This window comes from Urocitellus parryii, chromosome 6 (assembly GCF_045843805.1).
Source record: "Urocitellus parryii isolate mUroPar1 chromosome 6, mUroPar1.hap1, whole genome shotgun sequence".
Classification (NCBI taxonomy): domain Eukaryota; kingdom Metazoa; phylum Chordata; class Mammalia; order Rodentia; family Sciuridae; genus Urocitellus; species Urocitellus parryii.
In genome coordinates, this window is record NC_135536.1 from 173,165,242 (window position 1) to 173,186,894 (window position 21,653).

Below are 21,653 nucleotides of genomic sequence, written 5' to 3' on the forward strand. Positions count from 1 at the left end.
CTCCAAAATTCTTTCATTGTCCAGTGAAAGAAATCCTGTTAAATAAGCAAAGGGAATTGCTTATCCACAAAAGGGGCAAACTCAATGGGCTGCAGGCATGGCTTGATCCAGGCACAGGGGAAAGGGGCTCTCTCTCCCTGCACACTCAGCTTGGCTTCTCTGCCTCTCTTTGCTGGGTGAGATCGTCCTGTCCTGCTTCAGACAGCTTCATTCCATGAGAAGTAAATGCAGCACCAGCAGACCCAAGGCTACACCCCGAGAGTATAAAGAGGGAGCCCCTCCCCTAGGCCCCAACAACAGGAAGGATTCTGATTGGCCCTGCCTGGAAGGCCCTCCCTTGCGTGCAGAGCGTTGGGCATTCAGAATCCTGGACCAGAGGAGAGTCCCCCAGAGACGGGGAAGGGGCTGGGAAGTGACGGGTGGGCGCACGTGGAGTCGGCCTGAGAAGCAGAGGGCTCCCCACGGGGAGGAAAGCGACGCTGGTCCCCAGCGCACAGCCCCCAGGACGGACTCTGGCCTCTCTGTGACGGGGACTGAGCTCTGGGGGGCGTCGTTCCGCTCACCCGCCTGCCCGCTCTGGTCTTGTGCCTGCCCCTTCCTGTCACCTCGCCAGACGCCAGCCTTTCTCACAGCCGTGACTGTGCCCAGCTCGGCCAGAAGAGGGGGGCGCCGCTGCCTGCGGGTGCATTGGATTTGACTGAGAGGCACCTTCCAAGGGGTGGCTCAGGGGGCTCAGAGAGGTCAAAGTTCCCAGTGGAGAAGGCAAGGGACTCACCTATCCTGGTCCCCAGGAAATGGAGGCCGTGACTATTAGTCACCCACAGTGTGCCTGCCTGCGTTTTTAATGTGCCCAATCTGCTTTAGTGTCCCCACCCCTGTCAACCGCTGTCAAGTAAATACTAATTTACAGACAAGGAAACTAAAGTTCAGAGAGGGAAAGTGGCTCCCCCAAGATCACACAGCCAGAGTCTCCCAGAACTGGGATCTGAGTTGTCCAAGGGTCCTGTCCTCTTTCCATCCATCCCCTAATCCACACGCCCCTGTGATTATTAAGTGATGATTCACATGACAGAAATGACTCCCAATTAAATCTGAAAATACAGAAAGCATTTGGAATGTGCTCCGGGAGGCCAGCCTTAGCAGAATTACTTCCATACCCAGAATTTAGTCCTCAGCGATGGAACAGCTGGGTTTTTCTCCTTCCTGTCCCCAGTGAGAGGAGATGACCAGCTCCCGGCCATCACTCCTTCCCTGGGACGCCTCAGGCCCTCTGAGCCACAGGGACATGGAAATCAATCCATCGACCTGTTACGATGCCTATTGATGAATGAAGAAGTCCCTCCTCTGCTATTGGCTAGGCCTGTTGGGCACTCATGGACCCAAGGTGGACACAGAGAAGTCCTCGGCTCATGTCCCAAAGTACAGTGACCAGGTTGCTTTGTTCTGCAGCCAGCAGTCGCAGAACACATCTGCTGTCAAGCTCCTAAAACTGCAGAGACCACCATGGGCCAGAAGAAGCGAGTTTGAATGTCCTGGCTTCGGCGTCTCTCAGCTGTGTGACCACAGGTGTGTCTTCTCTGAGCCTCTGTTTGTCCACTGGCAGAGAGGTGGCGGGAGCTTCTTCCCAGGGGAGTGAGTGAATCCACAGGGCCTTTCCTTCTGAGGGTCACAAACCATTTCTGTTTTGAAGGATTTGATAGGGGACTGTGTTGGTCAGCTTTCTGTCACCATAACAAAATATCTGAGATAATCCACTTATAAAGACAGAAGGTTTGTTTTGGCTCAGGGTTTCAGTTTCCAGCTTGTGACTGGTTGAACACACTGCTTTCAGGCCTTGATGTGAGGGCCAGAGGGCAATGGTGGGGAGCACAAGCAAGCCAGCTGCTCACCTCAAGACCAGGAAGCAAAAGAGGAAGAGGAAGAGACTGGGGTCCCACAGTCCCTTTGCAGAGCATGTCCTCAATGCCTTAAGAACCTCCCACTAGGCCCCACCTCTCAAAAGTCCCATCACCTCCCAAGAGCACCACCCCCGAGGACCAAGATTTCAAGCAGAGACCTTTGAGGGACATTCAGGATCCAAACTGGAACAGGGACTTAAGAGTTGGGTGATTCTGGTGCCAACTCCTGGCTGTGTGACCTCAAGCAAGCTGCATGACCTCTCTGAGCCTTGGCTTACTCTTCTGTACGATGGTAGGGGAATGGTGCTTGGTCACGGTTACCCGTCTCTTCTTCACCTGGCAGGCAGCCTCACTTCCTGCAGACCTCAGCGCCAAATCTTGGCCTCCTAAACTTCCATTTCTGGCCCCAGGTGAGAAAACCAGGAGGCCAGCTGGCCAAGGAGGGTCAGGGAGCACTGTGTTCAGCACTCTGTGGCTGTTCCAGCCCTGGGGAGACCCGTGAGCCAACTCACTCAGAATAAAGTCCAGTTCCCTACAGGACGGGCCTGGTGAGGGCTGCCATGACCCAGCCTGGCCTCCTCCGCCTCTTTCCTTCGCCCTGTTCCATCGACACTGGTGCATCAAGCTCATTCCACCTCAGGGCCTTTGCACGGCTGTTCCCTCTACCCAGAATGCTCCTCTCCCATGTGGTTGTGGGCTCCATCTCTTCCTTTTCTCAGGTACCTGCTCAACAGTCGCCTGGTCAGTCAGGACTTCCCTGGCTACCACTGGCCTTAGCACTGTGATGTCACAGCTCATGTATGACGTGGTTGGTTTGACTATTTCCACAACCAGAATGTGAGCTTTGTGGGGCAGGACTCTGTCCAGCTCAGAGTCCTGTCTCAGTCCCTGGATTAGTGATGTGGTAGGTGCTCAGCAATTGTGGAATAAATGGGGGGCGAGAGGCTGGGTGGTCTTCGATGGGACGCTGGCTGGTCACGGGTGGGAGGCTGGGCCAAGGAGTAGCGAGGAAAGGTCACTGGATTTTGCAGTCGGACACTGGCCCTGGCTCCCGTCCCCTCCCACTCCCTGTGTGACGTCGGCTGAGTTTCTGAGCCCCTGGTCACACATCCCAGGACACACACAGTGGGTTCCTCCCCATGGCCACTGAGATCTGATGGTGAGACGGCTCCTTCCCTTGGATGCCTGCTTCTTCTCTGTCCATCAGGGCGAGAGCTTCCGTGTGATGGTCCTGAATCTCAACCCCTCGCCTTCCTTACCAGCAAGTGAGCTGAATGCTCTTTGCACCATGAGCCTAGCAATTATTATGCACCTAGTATGACGTCCAAAATGGGACAGTACGATGTTCCCTGACCCGCTGGAGCCGAACTGAGGCTGAGGCCAAAGGGGGAGACCGGGGCCTCCCATGGACACATGTCAGCAGAGACCAAGCAGGAATCAAACCAGTCCCCCTGACACCAAGGGCCAGGCATCTGTGGATGTAGAGGGATCCACAAAAGTAGTGATGATAATAACCATTATCATTATTATCACTGTTATTACTATTATTATTCACCGTGTTGATTTATCAGCAATAGGGCTTGGCCAGAAGGTGCCATTTCTAGTACTTTGAGGCGTGTCCAGGGCCTTCCCGTGGCTCTGGGGTCCTTCTGTGCCTCTCCATCATCCAAGAGACTGGGCAGAGGACAGCTGAGGTCAGCTGAGGGGGTCAGACCAAGGAAGCTCAGCAGAAGGCGTGGCCCCTCTGACTGCCTCCAGGTGGGAGGGCAGGAAGCTCAAGCCTGAGACTGGACACGGGAGGGAAGGAGGCCACGGCGGGGCTCTGAGTAAGAAAGAGAACAGGGCTCTGGAGCCAGGACCGGGGTCCAGTCCTAGCTTTGACCTTGACTCGGGCAAGTTGCTTCCCCTGCCTGAGCTGGGGCTTCCTCTGCTGATCACGGTTCTGTTCCTTAGGGAGGTTGTGAGGGCTACATGAGTGGGTGTGAAGGCTGAGCATGGAGGCCCTCTCCGGGGAACCAGCCGCCATGTTGTGAGGAAGCTGGAGTAGCCCAGGGGAGGTCCACAGGGAGAGGACTGAGAGCCCAGCTCTGGGCCAGCACCCACCCCCCTGGCCACATACCTGTCCCCATGGAGGCAGGTCCCCCAGCCCCAGCAAACCTCTGGCGTGTGCAGTCCCAACTGACCCCTAGACTAAACCTCCCGAGGGACCTGCAGCCAGAACCACCCACCAAGGCCTCCCTCCCGAATCCCTGGTCCTCGAGCTGTTGGGAGCCAATCATCAATTACTGATGTTCAAGCCAGTGAACTTCTCCTGTAAGGGTCTATACAGTAAATCTTATCGTCTTCATGGTCATATGTCACCATCACTGTGCCACTTTAGTGCAGAGCAGCCTACCTGACAAACTTATGTCACTGTGGGCCAACGAAACTGCTGTCTAAACCGGCGGAGGGCTGCGGTCCCTCTGACCAACTTTGGTTTCAAGCCACTAGAATAAAGGATCCTGGCGTTTCTCGGTGAGTGACTGGTCTTGCCAATTCCCTCTCCTGTGTCCCTCCATTGGACTGCTCCATCTCAGGGCAGGGTCAGTACTGGGGCAGCCCTTGTCCCCAACTCTCAGGGCCAGGCATGGAGGACTCTCAACCACGTTTACAGGAACAGATCAAGTAAGGCTCTGGGCACCATTTATGCCCAAGCCGCCTCCTGTCTCTCGCGGCTGCAGCAAGACAGGATGAACAAGGTCGGAAGGTTTCCTGGGAAGGGAACATGGCCGGAGTCTTGCAGAGTAGGTACAACTCAAGGCCAGCGAAACGGAGGCTTGTTTGAGGCCACAGGGAAGAGCAGGAGCCAAGTGTGGAAGGTGGACACACGGTAGGGAGGTCAGCAGGTCGGGGCCTTGAAGGTCCAGGACGGGAGGCCACCCTGGAGGCCAGAGTTTCTTGAACAGAGTTGGAGAGGCTCCTGGGTAGACCCTGGGGAGAGCCGCTGTGGCCTTCAAACACCTTGGTGGCCCTGAGGCCACGAAGAGAGTGAGTCGTCAAAGCCACTGATGCCTTGTTAAGCAAGTCACTGACGGGGGCCCTCTGCAGGCAGAGAAGAGCATCCTCCCAGGCGCCCCCAGCCGGGACCGGGCTGCTTACCCACCACCTCCTGGTAGTCGGTGGCCGAGGGCTGCTGGCAGACACCAGCCCCTGCACCTTCAGCCGTAGGCAGGGGGTTTGCAGAAGGCTCCTTGGCGTGGAAAGGTGAAGGCTGAGGGGACAGAGACAGGGCAGTGACAGCATGTGCTACAGGTGGGGTGACGCAGCAGCCTGTGAGGAGTCACAGTGGAGCAGTTGTGTGGGGTCGGGTTGGGGGCAGGCTGCATTCAGGGGGTAGGGAGCAGGTGCCTGAGGGGGAGGCCCAGCCTCCACAGACAGATGCAACCCGGGTCAGAAGCCAGGAGACCGGAGGCTGATTCTGGTTCTAGACATACTGGCCTGGGGACGGCCCCAGGACCTACGGGGAGCGGCCTGGCCAGGTGGATGAAACACAGTGCATGGGCCAGATCCTCGGCCCAGGGACCAGGGCTCAGTAAAGACTTGCTGAATGGAGGAGTCTAACCTCAGGGAGCCTGCAGGTGCCCAGTCCAGCCGGCCTGTCGGGCACTACCTGGGGCATCCAGGACCCCTCCCCCCACAGGCCTGGAAGTCAGAACCTAGCTTTGTTGAAACACAGGCTCTGCTTCTCTGTGTCCCTGCCAGGCCACCAGGACTGTGACAGCAGCGACGGGGTCTTGAGCTCTCACTCTGCCCGCACACAGTGGGTGCTTGGTAATGGATGAAGGAATGAATCCATCCGTGAGTGACGAACGGCAGGAATTGAAATAAGAGGGACGGGGCAGGAGGACATGGGTGCCCAGTGCCCCTCCCTGCACCTCAGGTGAAGTCCTCTCCCTGCAGGCTGCACATGGTAGGTCTGCATGAAATATTTTTGAACAGATACTAAGAGCTCACACCTGTTGGGCACCAGGCAAAGCTCTAAGTGCTTTGGGCATATTGAATCCCTTAATCCTCATACTGGTCAAGCCCCGGTACAGATGAGGAAACTGAGGCTCAGAGTGGTTCAGTCACATGCTCAAGGTCACATACATAGGAAGCGACAGAACCGCTATCTGGCTGGTCTCCATGGTCCATGGAGCCTCAGTGCCTCTCAGCTGAGGCAAATAATTACTATGGCAACAACTATCACTTGCATCGGTTCAAGGTCAGCCCTTGTGCTGGGTGCGTTAAAAACACCTCGCTCCCCTTGACCCATTGAGTGGAGGAAGACGTGAGGCTGGGAGGGACGGTCACCCAGCAAGGGGCAGCTCTGGTGTCAGTTCCTTCCTGAGGCTGGACCGCGGCTTTTCTCCTTCACCTTCTCAGGCCAGGCTCCCCCCTCCGTCTTCTCCACACCCGTCACCACCACGTGCAGACCAAGAGCCAGGCTGACGCCCACGTCCCTGTTCCCCAGCCGCCAGAGACCTGCTGTCCCCTCATGATGAAGAACCCCTTTGTCCCTCCCCCCTCCCCATCCAATTACCCAGGGATCAACTTGATTGTGAACACATTTTGGAAATATTTTCACTGTTGTTTTTAAATTTTTTCCTTTGTTTGAAATACCGTTCCAACTTCGGCCACAGGGGCAAGAAAAACTGCCCCCGGCTGACCAGGGCTGCGCACGGAGACCAGAGACGACCGGGCTAATAACCAGAAGGGAAACCACCCGGACACTGGGGCTCCTCGGAGTTCTGGCGCCTGGAGGACCCGGGTCTTTAGGCTGTGCCCCCGGGGTGGGGCCGGAGGGGTTGTGAATGCAGGAGGTGACACGAGGATCCCGCCTCCTGCCACCGACTGTCCGTCTGGCTCGGTTGCCTGGCTTCCTCCAGAGGGTCCTGACAGTTTTCTCTGGATCTCTTGGAAAGATCCAGGATGGGACCAGAAGTGGAGTTCCAAGTTAGAGGTTCCCATGGGGGGCTAATCTAGGGCCAGAGTAGAGGGCTTAATCTGGCACCAAGATCATAAATCAATCTGGGGTCCGAATTAGGACGCCGTCTATGGAAAGGATCAGGGATCCGCCTGAGGCTGGAGTCAGGGCCTGTTGTGAATTAATATTCAAGGTTCCGACTTAGTCTTGATCAAGACTGCGGCCACATGAGATCAAAAATAGGGTCAGAGCCCCCCCTGGAACCAAGGTTCTGATTTGGTCTAGGATCAGGTTCAAGTTCCAGTGTGTGATGCAGGATCAAGGCTCAAGTCTAAGACCAGGATCAGGGCTCAGTGTAAGACCAGGATGGGGCTCAGTCTAAGACCAGGATCAAGGCTCAGTCTAAGACCAGGATCAGGGCTCAGTGTAAGACCAGGATGGGGCTCAGTCTAAGACCAGGATCAAGGCTCAGTCTAAGACCAGGATAAGGCTCAGTGTATGTCCAGGGTCAGGATTCCTTCTAGGTCCTCAAACAACCAAAACGGAGTCCTGGCTTTCACTCCCACTTTCCGAGAGCATGAGTCCGTTTATCTATGAGACCCCAGTATTGTCTTCTGTAATCATAACCCTTGTCCTGAATCCTTCCACCGTCAAATGTTAGGCCAAATGAGGTGGCAGGTGCCAGCAAGCCTTGCAACTGCAGAGTGCTGGGCAGACATTTCTATGAACACCCCAAAGGATAGAGGTCACTATGGACAAGTCCAAATGTCACTAAGCCTCCTACCGCCTCTTCTATCCTAGTTTTTCTTCTGCCTATCAAACTAATAATAGCGAACAGTCCTGCAGCACGGCTGGCCTCCATGTTCTGAGAACTGCATGGGCATCTGACTCATTTCATCCTCTAACAACCCTAGGAAACAGTTTTGGCTTCATCTTTGCAGTGGGGAAGCTGAAGCTGAGGTAGGTTAAGTAACTTGCTCGATGTCACACTGAATAACTGGGAAATCCCTGCTTCCAATCAGGACAGTTTGGTTCTCAACTGGGTGCAGAGTTGGGAGCTGGGATGGGGGTCGGGGGTGAGTATCGGGGGTTCTTTGTGGAGCAGACAGATGAGACTGAGAGAGATAAGTCATCTCAAAGGCCGAGGGGTGACTTGTGGCCCCCAGTAGCCTGCACTGGCCCAGGAGGCCAAATCTCCCAGCAGACCCCATTTCCACACCGGGACATGAAAAGGTGGGGGGAAGAATTAGCGGGTGGCTTTTTCAGGCATCTCTTTAAACTTGTTTGTTTATGGAAAGAAATTTCCAGCCAGCTTCTGAAAACCTGTATTTTATGGGTAATTTTTCAATTTATTTCACACTGGTATTAAAACAATGACAACCCGACCCCCCGTGGAGGCTGCGATTCCACGGGCGGGGGGTGCAGGAGGGGACCCTGGCAGGAAGCACCTCCTTTGTGTGCCTGAGCGTCCCTCGGGAACAAGGCCATCTGTCTGTCTTCCTTTGGGAAAAGTCAGGGGGAGCGAGGAGTGAAGACGGGGTGCAGAGTCTGATTGCAGAGAGGAGCGAGATGCAGTCCGGGGAGCAGGGACCACCTAGCTCAGCGTCTCTGTTTTACAGATGAGGAGCAGGCCCAGTCGCACCACCAAAGCCGCAGGAGGACCTCCCTCCGGGTTGGGTGCTGCTCTAGGTCTGGCCTGCGCTGCTGAGAGGTTGTCTTGGGGATGAGATGTCTTGGTTTGAGGTTTCAAGAAACAGACCCTGACGCCAAGACCTGAGTCAAGAATTGGGAAATGACCCCAAGAAAGACGGCATGAGACAGGAAGAGCGGGACAGGAAGGGAGGCAGCGGGTTATCCCGACGGCATACCTCGGGCAGCTGGAGGTCGGTCCTCTTGGTCCTGGGAGACAGCACTGGGTGCCTGGGGCTCTCTTGCCCCCTGGATGAGGGAGTCGGGGCGTCTGTCCGTCATCGCTCATGTCCGTTAGCAAGTGGGGCGGGTTTTTCCCAATTATTGCATGTTTCAGTTCAATGATTTCAATTTGATTCTTTCTCATAACTAATTTCTTTGCTGAGATCTTATATGTTTTCATTTGTTTCAAGATAATTCATCATTTCTTGCCAAACCATTTTTTATGATGGAGGCTTTAAAATATTTTTCAGATGATCCCAACATCTTCATCTTTTTTGAATTCGGTCTTTTTTAGTTATACCTGACAGGAGAATGTATTCTGACCCATTATCCACACATGGAGTGTGTATATTTTGCTAGGGATATTTAATATGTACATTTAAAGTAGCGTTTACAATTACTAATAACTTCCCATTCTGTGGTCGTACACGATGTGGAGTGACACTCTTGTGTATTCGCATGTAAACCTAGAGAAGATGCGTCCGATTCATTCTACTCTCTTTCCTATTCCCATCCCTTTATTCTCCTTTGTCTAATCCAATCAATATCTTAATATTGGCATCCAGTCATTGCATTTTCTCACTAAAAATTCTTATCCCAATTCTTGTCCTATTCTATACTGGACACTTTGGCTTTTATGTTAGGACACTTCAGATATTCTCACATCTCTTCTTTGAATGGACAATCTCGCTGTTCAGGTGCAGCATGTAGGTTCCCGACTGCTCTTGTGGCTGTCCTTGCAATGACCGGTCAGTTGTGTATTCTGGTCTGGTTCGTTCTTCCGGTGCTATGGGGGCCAAAAAACAAACAAACAAAAAAGACAGACAAAAAGAACAACAACAAAAGAAATACAGACCAATATCATTGGTGGAAATATTCCCAAAAGTCCCTAGCACAATGTGAACTGACACAATTAAACAAATGACAAAAAGAATCAAACCCAATGGCTACATGAAGTTCATTCCACCATGAGAAGACCGAGTCGGTATTTGAAAAGCAATCAACGTAATGCTCCACATCAATGGGCAAAAGGAGAGACATGAAATGATTCTGTCAACATACAGGGAAAGTCTGGCAGCATGCAACATCCAGGCGTGAAAAAAAAAACTCTCAGGAAAAAATAGGAATAGGAACTTCCTCAACTTGATTAAGAGCATCCACAGAAACCTGCCTGCTCACTGCATGCTGAGGCTGAGGACTGAACACATTGTCACTAAGGCGAGAACAAGGCGAGGGCATCTGCTCTCATCACTCTTATTCGGCCGGTTCTAGTCAGTTCCATAAGGCAGAAAAAAGAATAAAGGCACAAAGATCAGAAAGAAAGAAAACTGTCCCTATTTGTAGGTGACATCATTGTCTATGTAGAAATACCCCAAAAATCTATAAAAATACTCCTAGAACTAATGAGTGGATTCAGCAAGTTGACCGGATACAAGATCAACCCACAAAACTCTACTGTATTTCTCTATACCAGTAGTGAATGTGTGGACAGCAAAATTCAAAGTAGCATTTACAGTTACTAAAAGAAGAAAGAATATACTTAGGCATAAATCTAATAGAACATGTAGAAAACTTCTATGCTGAAAATGTTAAAACACTGATGTTGAAAAGAATAAAGGTCTGAGTAGAGAGCCAGGCATGGTGGTGCATGCCTGTAATCCCCAGTGTCTTGGGAGGCTGAGGCAGGAGGATTATAAATTCAAAGCTAGCCTCAGCAATTTAGTGAGGCCCTAAACAACTTGAGACCCTGTCTCAAAAATAAAAACTAAAAAGGGATGGGGATGTTGTTCAGTGGTTAAGCCCCCTTGGGTTCACTCCCTGGTACCCCCCCCCTCAAAAAAAATTAATAGACTTACCATGTCATGGATTGGAAGGCTGAACATAGTAAAATGTCAGTTTTCTCCAAATTGATATACATGTTTAATGCAGTTCTAACCAAATTCCTAGCAAGATTTTTTTTTTTTCTTTGTAGATATAAACGAGGATATTCTAAAATTTAGATGTGGAGTCAAAGGAACTAGAAAAGATAGTTAGAAAAAGACATTAAGAATTAATTGAGATGGATTGGCCAAATCAATTTCAAGATTTTATGTTACAATAATAAACAAAGTGTGGTATTGGCAGACAGGAAGGTACACAATCCACAGAAAAGAATAGATAAACCCCAAATAAATCCACAAAAATGGGCCCAACTAATTTTTGACAAAGGAGTAAAAGCAACTCAGTGGATGTAGGGATAACCTCTATATGGAATCTCACTGGAGCAAAGGGACATTCACAGGTAAAAATATGGACCTGGACCTAAACCTCACACCTTACATAAAAGTTAACTGAAAATGGAGAGTAGACTTCAATGTAAACTTATGCAGCTTTTTAGAAAGAAATAGGAGAGAACGCCTTTGAGACGGAGGAATGGAAAATGTTCTTGGACTTGACACCAAACCCGGGTTCCATATCAAGAAAAAAAAAAGTGGGCCCCTGCCCCATAGACATGAAACACCTTTGCTCTGTGAAAGACTCTACTAAGAAGATGAAAAGGAAAACTACAGACCAGGAGAAAATATTTGCAAATCATAAGTTTCTGTCTCTAAGATATGCAGGGAACTCTTAAGGCCCAACTATAAACAAAAACACCAGGGGGATTGCTGTGTCTTAGTTTTCTGAGAACCTGTTTCAATGCTCCCGGGGACAATGAGCTTCCCAAAGAGTTTCCCACCCCGCCGGGGCAGGATGAGGGGCTTCGGCAACAGCAGCCAGATACAGAGGCTGTGCTGAACGGAAAGGGCCTCGGTATCGGCACTCTTTACATCACGGAGAGCCGCCTGTCTTGGTTAGATGGTTCTGGATTAGGACTCTCACTGGAATACCCCACCATTAGTTTATATGCGGTGTCCAGGGACCTAAATGCTTATCCTCGAGAGCATTTGTATGTTATGGTGAATGCCAAATTTGGAGAAGAATCAAAAGAATCTCTTGCTGATGAAGAGGAGGAAGACAGTGATGATGATGTTGAACCTATTACTGAATTTAGATTTGTGTCTAGTGATAAATCAGCATTGGAGGTGAGGCTCACTGCAATGTGTGAAGGCTAGGCTTTGCATCCAGATCCTGAGGATGAAGACTCAGATGATTTTGATGGAGAAGAATATGAAGTAGAAACACATGAACAAGGGCAGGAGGATATTCCTACATTTTATACCTATGAAGAAGGATTATCCCATTTAACAGCAGAAGGGCAAGCTACACTGGAGAGATTAGAAGGGATGCTTTCTCAGTCTGTGAGCAGCCACTATAACATGGCTGGGATCCCCACGGAAGATTCAATAAAAGATTATGAAGATGGGTTGGAGGTAGATACCACACCAGCAGTTGCTGGACAGTTTGAGGATGCGGATGTTGATCACTGAAAATGATTTATGCTGCTTAAAAGTTCTGCTTATAACTAGGAGAGAACCTGGTGCCTCTTCCACTTTGGAGTGGGGTTGATGAAAATCTTTCCTTCTCCAAAACTCAACATATAACCAGTTCTTTCTCAAGACAGACTATATTGAGACAGCAAGTTGTCCCCAGCAGAAGGAACTACGAACTTTATTAACAAAGGTGAATTAATTCATCGAAGGGGGTACTTGTAGTTTATCATTTACCCCAAAACTTTGTGTTAGGTACCCTATGAGTAAGCCTATAACTCCTGCCTTTGCTGTATGAATCATCTGTATGGTAGCAGGCCTGTGGTAAACATGCTCAGGAGCTTGGAGTGTGGGAAGAAAAGGCAAATATCTCAGAGCGATCAGCCTTTGTTATTCTCCACGGAGTCAAGAGTCTTTTCCTGATTTGGGGGCCAAATTAATTAATTCAGGCCTCTGTAGTAGCCTCTTGGGAAATATCCTAGCGACAGATCCTGCCACTGACAAGAGTGTTTCCAGCTACCTTCTGCTCCTTCTGCCCTCTTTTACCAGTCTACCCTGTAGAGCCTCTTAGGTTATATCATTTAATTTCCACCCTCTTAGGTTAGTTTTCTGTAACAGAACAGTGAACTGAAATGAAAATCCTCCAAGTACTTCTAATGATAATTGTTTTGTCTTCGTAATAACAAAACAAATAAATCTACATTTTCTATTAAAAAAAACACCAAAAGAAATTCTTAGACACAAATTGGTGTCAAAATACTTTATATACAACCAGAAATATGAAAAATTGTGCTGTATCTATGTAATGAGAATTGTAATACATTCTGCTGTCATTTAAAAAAAATCTTAAAATGTGCAAAAAATATGCATACACACTTCACCGAAGAGAACATACAGAAATTTATACACAGGTATTTAAGGTAGTTTATTCTTTTTTTTTTTTTTAGTAAATGTAGCTGAAGTAAGCACAAGTCCACTTTATTGTTAATAGCCAAATGTTGGAAATTACCCAGCGCCCTTCACTGGAGGAATGGCTACACAGATACAAGGTCTCCATACCCTGGCAGATGACTCAGCACAAAAAAGCAACTAACTACAAATACATGCAAAAAATGGAACGGCTCTCAAGGAAATTATGCTGAGTTAAGAAAGCCAATCTCAAAAGGATACAAACTGCATGATTCCATTATAAAACAAAAACTTGTGTGCAACATAATTACAGAGATGGAGAACAGATGAGTGGTTGCTAGGGAGTTAGGGCTGGAGGAGAGAGAGCAGAACCATAAACGAGCTGTGTGCCTGAGTCTCGTGGTGGTGGTGGTGGAGTTAGGCATCTTGACTTGGTGGTGCTTACAACAAACTCTTCGTGAGAGAACGCTGCATCCCAGGAAACCACTCTTCCCTGGAAAATATGAACAGTAGGTCACCTTGGCAGGACCCTCAGGTGGTTCTGGGGAAGAGCTTGGTCTTCACCAGGTGGAAGATCCAGGTCTTCAGGCTGCTTAGCGAAAAGAACTTGTGGGGGCCACAGAAGACACAGGCAGGAGAAACTGTTATCACTAGGACAAGAAATGAGGGCCCAATGTGACCAGTGAGCCAGATGTTCACCAGACTCATTTGCTTTTCCTCTGGGGTATAGTCCAGCACACATCTAGACTACATTTCCCAGCTGCCCTTGCCGGTTCACGTGGTCATGTGACTGAGTTCTGGCCAATAGGATGTGGGTAGACCAGCTCTATCCCTTCCACAAGCCCTACCCCTTCTCAATGAGCTTTAAACCACATAGAAAATCTGCAGATGTGCTGAACTCTTTTTATAATATTTTTTCCTATATATACACACCCATGGTAAAGTTGAATTTATAAGTTAGGCACAGTAGGAGATTAACAATATCTAGTAAAAAAAAATAGAATGATTATAACAACATACTATAATAAAAGTTATGTGAATATGATCTCTCTGAAAATTTCTCACCATACTTCCACCTTTTCTTTTTAAAGGAAGTACTTTACAGGTTCTCTTTTGGCAACATCACTACACTTGCACTTTGAGGCCATTTACTAAGCACAAATAAGGGTTATACTGAACATAAGCACTGAGAGATGATAATAGTTGATAATCGTCTGATAACCTAGTGATTAACGTTATGTGATTAACGGGCTGGTAGCATATACAGAGTGGACATGCTGGACAAAAGGGTGGTGTGCATCCAGGGCTGGATGGAACAGGCTGTGTGAGATGTCATCACACTGCTCAGAACAGTGCACAGTCTAAAACCGATTGTTTGTTTCTGGAACTTTCCATTTAATATTTTCAAACTGCTGTCAACTGCAGTTAACTGAAACTGTGGAAAGTGACACTGTGGATGAGGTGGGGCTCCTGTACTGAAGAGGGTGGAGCACAAGCTGGAGGGAACCCGAGTCCCAGTTATCCCACAGAAGCCTGACTTATCAGGAACACGTGCCAAGCTGCGAGTGCTTGTCCTCCTCTGCTGCCAGTGTCTAGTGTTTCCTTAACTGACATCCCTAAGATGCACACTTCCTGGGCATGCCATCCGAGTCACAAGCCCCAGTGTCCTCCCTGGGGACTGTCATCGGGGAATATTTGGGGTGAAAAGGGAGGAGGCTGAGTCAGCTTCCCCTCTCCTCAGTTTTGATGTGCTGGGTCCCCTCCCGGAGGGCAGCTGAGAAATCCAAATAGCCCACCGTAGCTCCAGAGAATCCCAGCGCCTCTGCGCATCATACGGGAGGGGCTTGAACCCCAGACCTTAGAACCCTAGAAATCAGATTCTGGAAAGACTGGAAGAGGTGTCACAAAATCCCATCTGTGCCATTGAACTAAAAGGGAAACGGATCGTGACGTCCCCTAATAAATCAGGGATGAGTGTGTTCTCATTCATCCATTCATCTATTCTTTTATTCAATACACGGATATTAATTCCTCATGGATCAGGCACACGGGAATCAAACAGAAGGAGTCTCGTGGAAACCACCCACAAGCCTGTTCCCCACACGAGCAGGCCAGCAGCACTCGGTACAGCGGAGACTAAAGCGAGAGAAGGTGTTAAGGGAAACCGTGCGCTGTTTTTCCTGGCGCCAGGAGAGGAGGTGTCTCTGAAGAAGCAGCACTGACCCAGAACAAGCCTTGAGGGCACCTGGGGAAGGGTTTCCCAGGATGAGAGAACAGAAAACCCCTGTGCACACATAACAGGGGTCTGGGGAATAAGAGGAGGCCAGTAACTGGAGCTGAAGGCCTGGGGTCAGGAGGAGAACTGGGAGAAGGGGAGAGGGCTTCATCCTGCAGAGCTGTGTGGCTTGGAGTAGCCCTGGTCTCTGCGTGACTCATTGTCCCTCTTGGACCTGGCTCCTGTGGATGCTGCCCCCCTGGATCGGAAATGACTTGGGGCTGGGGGGGGGGGACCTCGTCTCTGGCTGGGAAGAGTTGACAGTGTAGAGGGAGGGACAGATGCCACCATAGTTCCCAGCTGGTGTGACCAGAACTGTCAGAAGGCATGGGGGAAGCCCGGAGGAGGTACCAGGCCTGGCCTGAGAACCAGGGAAGGAGAGGCATTAGAGGACTGGGCCTGAGTGAGTCCTGGGAAGTGGGGAAGGGACTTAGGCCACCATTCTGTGGAAGCCCCAAGGTGAGAGGCCTGAAATACTGCAAGGAGGGGGGGCTCTTTGAGATGAAAGGGGAGAAGTATGAGGCGGGAAGGAGACTGGGGTCAGAGATGGCAGACCATGTGGCTTTGCAAACCATTGTAGTCAGCACACGGGGACACCGTGATGCCCGCCCCAGCTCTGACCTGACGGAGGCACCCCCAAGCCTGAAGCCCCTGTGGCTCCATCTGTGAAATGGAACAGCTGGAATGGAATGACCCCTGTTGTCCTCCAGTGTGCGTGGTGCCCCACAGGAAGGATGGCCAGCTGGGGCCGTATCACACACACCCTGTGTTTCCTCCCCCCCGACATTCTCCAGTGTCCCTCACTGCATTGGGAGGACTGGAAGAGACACTCTCCTTTTCTTTTGGATCAAGCTACACAAGAGCTGGGTGTGGTGGTGCACACCTGTAGTCCCAGTGGCTCGGGAGGCTGAGGCAGGAGGATGGCAAGTTCAAAGCCAGCCTATGCAACTGCAAGGCACTAAGCAACTTAGTGAGACCCTGTCTCTAAATAAAGTACAAAATAGGGCTGGGGGTGTGGCTCAGTGGTCAAGTGCCCCTGGGTTCAATCCCTGGTTAAAAAAAAAAAAAATGCCACACAGGTAGATTATGCAGCAAGACAGTGTCAAGGGTGAGTTCTTCTGGCCCTCCAAGGCTCTCACTCTTCCCATGGACTGTGCCTTGAGAGTGCCTAGGAGAGGCAAGAACTGCACCCAAGTTGACAGCTGACCTGCTGTGTGGTCTTAGGCAAGTCACTTGGTCTCTCTGAGTTTCCCTTTCCTCCCCTAAAAAGTAGTTCACCGAGACAGGAAACAATCTGTGTGTAGAATAACCATCTATAAAGTGTGTCGCCTAACACCAAGCACACAGGCCTTGGAAATGATAGTTAGCATGTTGTTCTCTGTTTTGGTGAGAAGAACAATTGGAGGCAGGAGGAAGCTGTTGGGTTGGAGGAGCAATTTGGCACCGACAGGGTTAAAATGGGACCAGCTGCCCCCAGTCCTGGTGATAAGGTTGGAGGAAACACAGTCCAGGTCCTCTGACCTGTCACAAGCGAATTTATGAGGTGCTGGACACTTTGAGTCAAAAAGTGGAGGCTCCCGACAGCTGCAGCAGGAAACACTCAGGGTCAGTGGCCAGAAGGGGCTCAGGACCCTCTTGAAAGAGAGAGAGGCGGGCAGTAGGCGCCGCGCAGACTGCCACCCAACAGGCAGGGAGGTGGAGAGGGATGGGACCCAGGCAGAGGCAGGGGCCCGCCAGGTGAAGGCAGGGAGACTGAGGCGGAAAAGGACGTGCACTCTGGCGAGAGCGAAGTCACGAAGTCGGGGAAAGGGGCCGAGTCAGGGCTCAGGATGGAAAACAGAAGACGCGAAGGGGTGGCCCTAGGGGCAGGAGGCAGATGCAGAAAGAGGAAAGGAAGGAAGGCCACAGGCGAAGAGCGGGTCAGGATGCGGCCGGAGGGACTCTCGGGTCCGTGCGTCTGTACCTGCCGGTGCGTGTGCGCTTGGCACTTGTCCGGGCCTCCTGGCCGGCGGGGCTGTGTCCACGTGCGGAGGGCAGCGGGCGGGGGGGGGGGGGTCATGGGGTGGAGGGAGGGCGGGGACCCGGCGCTGCGATGGGTTGCAGAACAGACCAGGCTCAGGGACCCGCCAGGCGACCCCCCTGCGCCCGGCCCCGCGGGCGATCGCGCCGCCCCCGCGCGCCGGCTCCTCCCCGCGGGGGCAGTGCCCGCTGCGCCCACGCCCTCCCTCGACCTGGCGGCAGCCCCTGGGCGGACAGCGGGTCCCTGGCGGCGGGAGCGACTCCGCGCCCAGCGGATGCGCCCCGCTCTCTCGCGCTCTCCGAGCAGCCCCAGCGCCACCGCCGGGGCCGTCGGGTCGCCAGGGGAGCCCCGCGCCCGCCTGGACCAGGCTGCCCAGATGCGGGCGCCACTCTGCCTGCTGCTGCTCGTCGCCCACGCGGTGGACATGCTCGCCCTGAACCGAAGGAAGAAGCAAGGTACGAGGCGCGACAGGGCAGGCACTGCGGGCGATCGGGGATGTCCCTGGGGGCCTCTGCCTGTTGCCTGGTTTCTGGGCTAGTCACTCCTCCAGGTAAACGTCAGACCCAATGACAGATGGGGAGAGTGAGGCGCCAGGCACCTGGTAAGAGAGCCATTGAGCAAGCTGGACCTGATGGCTCTCCAAGGAGGAGAGAGACCCGCAGGACTTGCTCCCTGTCACCCCTGCCCCTCCCCTAAGGTAGCAACTCTGAGCCAGCCTGGGGGATCAGGGACTAGGAGACAGTGGTTGAGAGGCCATCCTAAGCATTCCCGTGGAGTCTGGAGGTGACATCTAGAGCTCTGGTCTGAGAATCCAGAGAATGAGAATGAGAATCCAGAGAATGAGAATGAGAATGGTCTGAGAATCCAGAGAATGAGAGCCCAGAAGGCAGTGATCCCCGGTGGGCCTGCTCTGGTGAGCTGAGCCAGATGTGAGACCTGAGTTCAAGTTCATATATTCTGGGATTGACCTGGAAGGAATTCAGTGCCTCCAAGAGCCTCAGTCTTTCCATCCTTCCTCCCAGGGCCACTAAGAAGAAGGACCAAGGTTCAGATTCTAAAGGGGGGGGGGGTGCTGTGTGCAGGGTCACCTCAGGGTCCTATCCCAAGTCTCTCACTGCTACAGTCAGATCTGCAGGAGGTGGGCGTGAAGCTGCCCCTGCAGAGTGACAATGGGCAGAGTCAATTAGCAGAGGAGAGCGGAGGAGAGCAGAGCAGCAAATGTCACCCCTGAGCCCTGGAGCCCCAGGGTGCCTGTCTGAGAATGAGCTGGCAAGTGCCAGCCAGTGTGCCGAGGGTGCTCCATGCGCTGTTTCATGGAATCCACCTACATCCTGTGTCATAGGCGTCATCTCGTTTTATAAAGCAGGGGACCCGAGGCTCCGTCGGGTTAGGCGGCTAAGCTCTCCAGCACCTGGTGGGATGCCGTGTTTTCTGTCTCTCCAGCTCAGGTCTGAGCTGGGGAAGAGGGGGAGATGGTTTGCCCTCAGGGGGGTTTCTGCTGTGTGGACTCCATCACTCCTGGAATGCAGCAGGAGGGAGGGGGCTGTGGAGAGCCAGTGGGGTGCACAGCAGGCTCCAGCTCCAGCAGGGGCTACACAGAGATGATGGCAGGGGGTGAAGAGATGGGTGGCCTCAGGCGAGCTGGGGAGACTTGGGAGCTTCTGTGGCATCCCTCTTGAATGGCCTTTGTCAGTGATTCAGAGCCATGGACTCTGAAACCTGGGTTCAAATCCCCGTGTCCCCAGCTGCATACCCATGGGGAGGTCACCTTGCTGCTCTGAACCTCAGTTTACCCACCTGAAGTTCCTGTAGGAAATCTCTAAGAGCCTTCTGAGTTGTTAAAAATATATATATGTTTTTTAAAAAAAAGCTTTCTCCTCCCAGACTCATCTTTAAAATGGGAATAAAAATAATTTTAAGGCCAGGTGCAGTGGCGCACTCCTGTCATCCCAGCATCTCGGGAGGCTGAGGCAGGAGGATGGCGAGTTCAAAGCCAGCCTCAGCAACCGTGAGGCCCTAAGCAACTCCGTGAGACCCTGTCTCTAAATAAAGTGTCAAAGAGCCCTGGGATGTGGCTGAGTGGTTAAGTGCCCCTGGGTTCAATCTCCAGTATTAATAATAATTATAATATAATTTTTTAAAGTATCCGACTCATCAGGAAGACGGTGGGTGAGTCTAAACCAGTGAGTGTACGTAGTCATTCATTCACTCGTTCATTCAGCAAGTGTGACAGGGCAGCCTCTGTGCCAGGCCCTGTGGACGCCAAGGTGAACACACCCGGGCCTGCTCCGAAGGCTGCCAGGATGCAGGGACAGCCCTGCCCTCGCTTCCCCATTCTCCCTGCAGTGCCACAGCCAGTGACCTCACTGAGGTCAGGGGGAAGGGCTGGCAGGACCCGCAGCCTCCCCTTCTGAGCCTTCGCCCTTGGGGCCTGGCTCCCGCAGACCCGAGCCTCCTTGGGTCCCACGTCACTGTTCCTTGATGAAACCCAATTTTTCTGTTTCGAAGACAAAAAAGAATGAAAGAAAAGGCTTGAGAAAGGTTCTTGGATCTCAAGTGTCTCTTACAAAACATTTTGATTAATTAAGTATAAATGAATAAGAACCAGATGGGGACGTTTCTCTTGAAATGTGCCGGGGTGTCCCGGCCATGTGACAGGCAGAGTGAGGGGCTCTGGTTTGTATCCCCTCCCCTCAGATCTGGAGCTCAATTTAGGGGATGAGGAGAAGCCAGACTGTGACTAACTTTCCCCAACATCCCAGGCCTGCAGGCGAGAGGTCCCCGTGTTCACAGGCGATTCTTAGATCCTTCTAGACCTGAAGCAGCCGGGGGCAGAGGGAGGAGCCCTGGAATTCAGGTAGATGGGGATTCACACCCTGAGCCCCTCCCGCCTTCGCCCTGTGATCTTGGGGAGGCCACACACCTCTCCTTCTGTGAAATGGGAGCCGCTGTACCTGCCCCTGGGCGGTTGGGAAGATTTAGCACCGGCCCAGAGGGAAGGTTCTAGAAGGCACCCAACGGGGGCTTCACAAGGATTCGGCCACTTCCCATCTGACAGCTGAGTGGGATGCACATGGCTGGGCGGAGGGGCGTCCCACACCGGTTGAGTCACCTGTGTCTCTGGCTCATTTTGCGATGTCACACAAACCTTCATTCTCTCTGAGCCTGTTTTTCATGTACTGTGAAATCACGGGCCCTGGAGGCCTGAGAGGTGGACAGCAGGTGACACTTCTGTGCACAGTGCAGAGCCTGTGTGCAGAGCCAGGAGGTCCCCACTGTCAGTTGTGCATAAAGCAGGGACCGACTCCTGGGCAAGCAGGTGTCTAAAGGCAGAGTTGGGGACAGTCTTCAGGCCAGGCCATGACTGGGCACAGAACGAGGTGTATCCCCTGGATGCTGACACCCAGACCCAGCCAGGTCCAGGTGCACATCAGCAGAGAGAAGAAGGGAAACGCAGATGGCTACAGAGCCGAGTAGAGGGGGTCACCTGGACAGCAAGGGCAGGGCAGGCCATCCTGTCCCCCGAGGGCAGGGTTTCTTTATGAATAGGTCCAGGTGAGAGCTGGAAAGCAGATGTTCCACACGGGCGTCCAGCTCCCCCTCCCTCTGAAGCCAAGCAAAGGGGGTGCTGCTCCTACCTCCTGCTGCTGAGCCTTGGGGGGCGCACCTCCCTCTCCTGGGGATGGAAGCTGTCCAACTCCTGAGCTCCTTGAGTGTGAATCCTCACTTGGTCACATCCCGGTGTGACACCCACTTCCCAGACGTAAGAGAGGCTCAGAGAGGGGCCCTGGCCTGCCCTGGAGCTCACAGCAGCGGAGCAGGGCCATGGATCCAGGGCTTGGGAGGCTCCATGGCTTGTGCCTGGAAATAGAAATGACTCCTGTCCCCGACTGGCAGTCACAGAGTGGCTGCAAGGGCGGTGTCTCTGACAGTGGTGGCACCATGATTTAGTCAGGTAGAGGTGGCGGTGGCGGGGGGGCCTCCTGCAGGACAAGGGGAGAGTCTAGCCACGTAGGAAGAGCCCAGGGGACACTGTGGCTGGAGGAAGAGGAGGCTCCATGGCAGACGAAGAACTATTGCCTGGGCCTCTCCTCCCCTGAGCAGGGCACTGAAAAGGACGCAGAGATGGCGCTCCAGGGTCACTGAGAACGTCACCGCAGGACCCTGTTTCTCCTCCACGTAGCCCAGAGAAGCAGGCTGGCCACAATCCCAGGCTCAGCTGGGGAATCTGAGGCACCAAGAGGACACACCGCTTGGCTGAAGTGTCACTTGGATCAAGTTTATTCAT

At 52.2% G+C, this 21,653-nt stretch overlaps 1 protein-coding gene and 1 pseudogene across 1 annotated transcript in view; both read left to right on the forward strand.

The window, feature by feature from the left end:
• The first annotated feature begins 11,445 nt into the window (after window positions 1–11,445).
• LOC113192139 (methylosome subunit pICln-like) lies at window positions 11,446–12,161 on the forward strand (annotated as a pseudogene).
• A 5,580-nt stretch (window positions 12,162–17,741) lies between these two features.
• Rspo4 (R-spondin 4) overlaps window positions 17,742–21,653 on the forward strand; it is a 32,423-nt gene continuing 28,511 nt past the window's right edge. The window contains exon 1 of the mRNA XM_077800168.1: window positions 17,742–17,820. Within this exon, the coding sequence (XP_077656294.1) occupies window positions 17,742–17,820 (79 nt within the window). The remainder of the gene's footprint in view (window positions 17,821–21,653) is intronic.